The sequence below is a fragment of the Capsicum annuum genome, unplaced genomic scaffold (assembly GCF_002878395.1).
Source record: "Capsicum annuum cultivar UCD-10X-F1 unplaced genomic scaffold, UCD10Xv1.1 ctg75934, whole genome shotgun sequence".
In the NCBI taxonomy this organism is placed as follows: Eukaryota; Viridiplantae; Streptophyta; class Magnoliopsida; order Solanales; family Solanaceae; genus Capsicum; species Capsicum annuum.
In genome coordinates this window covers 1-4053 of record NW_025886184.1, presented here as the reverse complement: position 1 = coordinate 4053, position 4053 = coordinate 1, and the positions used below count along the sequence as shown (strand labels likewise).

The 4053-nt window shown below is 36.5% G+C and overlaps 1 protein-coding gene across 1 annotated transcript; it reads left to right on the top strand.

The window, feature by feature from the left end:
* Window positions 1-25: 25 nt before the first annotated feature.
* On the top strand, window positions 26-1411 carry LOC124894606. The gene is made up of 2 exons (XM_047405206.1): window positions 26-952; window positions 1059-1411. The coding sequence occupies exons 1-2, from the start codon at window positions 26-28 to the stop codon at window positions 1131-1133; spliced, it is 1002 nt and encodes a 333-aa protein (XP_047261162.1). The 3' UTR covers window positions 1134-1411.
* Window positions 1412-4053: the final 2642 nt, after the last annotated feature.

The window sequence follows — 4053 nt, the reverse complement described above, 5'->3', positions numbered from 1 at the left end:
CGAGCCAGATGAGGAAGAATTTCAAATGGATGCTGATTTAGATGACGGTGGGGAAGTTGAAATTGAAGGAGTGGATGTGTTGGAGATTGAAGAAGCTTACGCAATTCAATTAGCCGAGGTAAATGGGGCTGATAGCTTAGAAAAGGATGTAGAACAAGGAAAGCATGATTTGGTGGAGACTGAAAAAGTTTCTGTTGTCCCAGCTGAGGGGAATGAATCTGATAGTTCAGAAAGGAATTTGGACCAAGGTCTTACAACTTCTAATGTTGAGGTTGATTTGGACCAAGGTCTTACAACTTCTAATGTTGAGGTTGAGTTGGCTGAATCCCAATCTTTCATTGCTGATAATGCACTTGAGTCGATGATTGACAATCCTGAAAGCATAGAGAAAGAAATTTCTGCTGTTGAAGAAGCCCAACCTTTGGAAATGATGGAGTCTCCAATAAGACATGATGAAGATAATGTTGGTGCATATCAGATCCTGGGAATTTCCTCACTTGTACTGAGTCTGCTTGCTGGTACAGTTCTCTACGTGAAGAGAAGAAGTGATAAGACTTTGCATCCAGTAGCAGTCTCAAGTAAGAAATTTGCCACACACCATGTTGTCAAAGAGAAGCATTCCTCTCAAAATTGGCCAATAGAGGTCGATGTCGCAGGAGCGTCTTGTCCGTCTGAGATGAGCATCTTTCAAATAAGTTCATCTCATAGCAAGAAATATCCCAAATCAGAGGATGATGTCGCAGGAGCGTCTTGTCCGTCTGAGATGAGCAGCTTTCAAATAAGTTCATCTCATAGCAAGAAATATCCCAAATCAGAGGATGATGAGGCTCAAAGCATTGAGAAGAAACCTAGAAAGAGTAACAGGAGAGAATCATTGGCTGCATCTGAGTTCTCAATGGGTTCACCTTCATATGGAAGTTTCACTACATATGAGAGGATTCCTGTCAAGCATGTGAGTGTATTTAACTTGCTATATTCTATCTACTCTGGACATAAACAATCCTTTTTGAATAGCCAAATCTATTCTCTTACTTATATATTTTCCTTGTGAAATTTAGGCAAGTGGAGGAGAAGAAGTCATCACCCACGTAAGACGCTCGAGCAGAATTAGAAACCATGTCATTTCTCCATGAAGAGTCTGAAGTCTCGTCACTGCTGCATTGACAACTGAAGGAAAATTGCTCTTTTGCTTCTCAGCAAATCAGTCTTAGTATGATTTTAACTGAAGTGATTCAAGTGTGATTTGTAGGATTTTAATGTTTTAATTAGTTTGCTGATGTTATAATGTTGTTAGTGAAACTTTCTGCATGCTGCCTCCGTTTGTTGAAGTTTCGTTTATTAGTTGAGGATTTCGTGTGGCTTGTGTATAACACTTTGCTTGACCCTTGCTTCTATGAACTTTTGCATGATCTGATTGTTGGCTTCATTTCTACTCCATTTTTTGATGAACTTTTCATAGTACAACGTAGTTAAGGAAATTTGATCTCTTAACTTATTTGTCCCCACCTTAAAAGTTAAACAAATGTAACCTTTAACACTCTTTTGATTAAATCATACTCTCGAATGTAGAACTTCTTACCATCTTCTTCCTACTAGATATTTTATTATATTGTGATATGAGAACTTACCTCGAATACTTGTATGGCCAATGACACTATTTCTGAGTTTATGTGAACTAAAACTTATGACCGTTTTCATTAGTACTTCTAGCCATCTTCGATAAGAGTCTCAGATTTAGTTGAGCGGAAATTTGTTGCATGATAAAATGTGTGAGCTTTCAACTCCTCTTAATTAAAGTTCTGTACTGAATAAACGATTGTTGCTTACCGGATATGAGCTGTGGTCACTCTGAAATCGGTGTAGACCGAGTCCCGTAAAGTGCATATGCAAAAAGACCAGATCAGATCCAAGGTTTTAGAGGCATAATTTGAAGTATACGCTTGGCCAAACATATTTTTTTTCCTGAGACGTATTTGCTATAATGAATTCATCTTCTTGAGAAAATCAGTTTATGTAAAGAACTGATTCTAAATCTCTTGCTGATCAAATTCTGTTTTGTGAAGGGTGAAATGACATAGTTAAACTGTTGATCAATTTTTTGTTTATCAAATACATCTACCCGGGCGGGCTTTCACCTCCCGTGGTGGTAGGGGGATTGGCGTAGATCCCTACAGTGTTTATTTATAGCAAAAAGATACATCGGACGGGGGACATTAACCACGATCTCCAAGGTAACAATGAAGAGCTAAAGTTACTTTACCCTGAAGTTTAAAATCATAAACAAAGTGAGCCTAATAACATTACAAAAGAGAAGTATAATACAGGAAATACCATCAACCACTGAACTCATGGATGACATACTATGATCTCCACGCAAAAAATATGTACAGGTCTTCTGTGGAACATGAAAAACATAGCAGGCTAAGCTATTGACACAACAAATTAGCAGACCTGTCTAGTTTATAACTCCATGGTTGAGATTGATGACAATAGATGAGAAATATAGCCAGCTCTTCACAAAAGGCTAGCTTTTTTCCAGAGAGTATAGCCCATTTGAAGAGCCTCCAACGGTCCAACCTTATTGTTGCAGAAGGTGAGATAGGAAGTGGGGTATAGAAGGGGCTGAAATGAACAGCCTGAAGTGAGAATTAGGTGCCTGAAAGGGCACAGAAATAGCTCAAAAGCAGGTCGCAGTATACACAGTCATAGGAAGTATAAGGTTATGTCAAGAAAACCAATTCCTTGGTCTTAAGAGTGTCTGAATGAGGGAAAGGCCAGACCTGTCAAGTCCGAGTTGTTCATCCGAGTTGTCCTGGATAGTAGTGAAAAAGGAGTTCCCTGATATTATCTCTGGTTTTTAATAATGAATCAGCAGGCACATTACCTTCCCTATAGATGTGAAAGAAAATAACTTCACGATGAGCTTGCTGACATAGTTTCTTGATCTGGTCTATAATGCTGCTCCGATTCCAGGGAGGATTAGCCTCGTTTTTCAACCAGGGAATCATCAACATAGAATCACTCTCCAACTGAATACTGTCTGATCCATTAGTGATGCACCAGAGCAAGCATATCATCTCATTGCACCAATCAGATTTCCTGTGCACTATAGTGGTGGGCATAGTATGGTATATATACTGAATCGAAATTTTTGATATTATGGTATATGGTATACATTTTCAGTTTTTGGGTATTCGGTATCGTATTTGATATTTATAAATGAAAGTGGTTCAATGAAGTTGGATGAGCACTATGAGGTCTCAGGTTCAATTTCCAGCAAAGACAAATACTAAGTGTTTTCTTCCTATCTGTTCTAGCCTTGGTGAACACAGTTACCTTATAATTGTTGCTGATGGGAGGTGGCAGGTATCCCGTGAATTTAGTTGAGGTGCGCGTAAGCTTACCCGAACACCATGATAATCAGAAAAAGGAAAATCCAAAATACCAAATATCATGTCAAAGTATAACTGCATAAATAGCTTATATATATATATATATATATATATATATATATATATTGTTAAAATATTAGCAAATATACAAAGTAGTATTAGGATAAAACTAAATGTTTAGACATTAAAATTTTGACAACTCCACCTTGATTGAAATATCGTTTTTTACGTAATTAATTAACAAAAGAGTTCCACGTAAACGTATGATGTCCACAAATCAGATATCTAATATTGTAATGAAATCACAGTGGACAAGACAAATTATCATGGAATAATATTTATGACCATCCAATCCTTGAAACCTTTTGAAACTTTTGCATTATTCTATATAATTTTTGCGTAGTTTGTATTTTTTAAAAAAATGTTTTTCTGCACTTTTTTTGCACTTTTCTTTTGGCACAATTCTATAATTTTTTGCACTTCGACATGTCATTATCATGTTATTTCTGAGTGCTAATTTGTTCGTATTTTTCTAATGTGAATATGTTCTTTTCATCTGTCAAATATTAGAGATTAAGTAATATTCACTGACTACATAAACTTTTTCTTACACCTTTATGTAAATTTAAAGTCTATTAAAGGCAAATCTTGATATATTTAT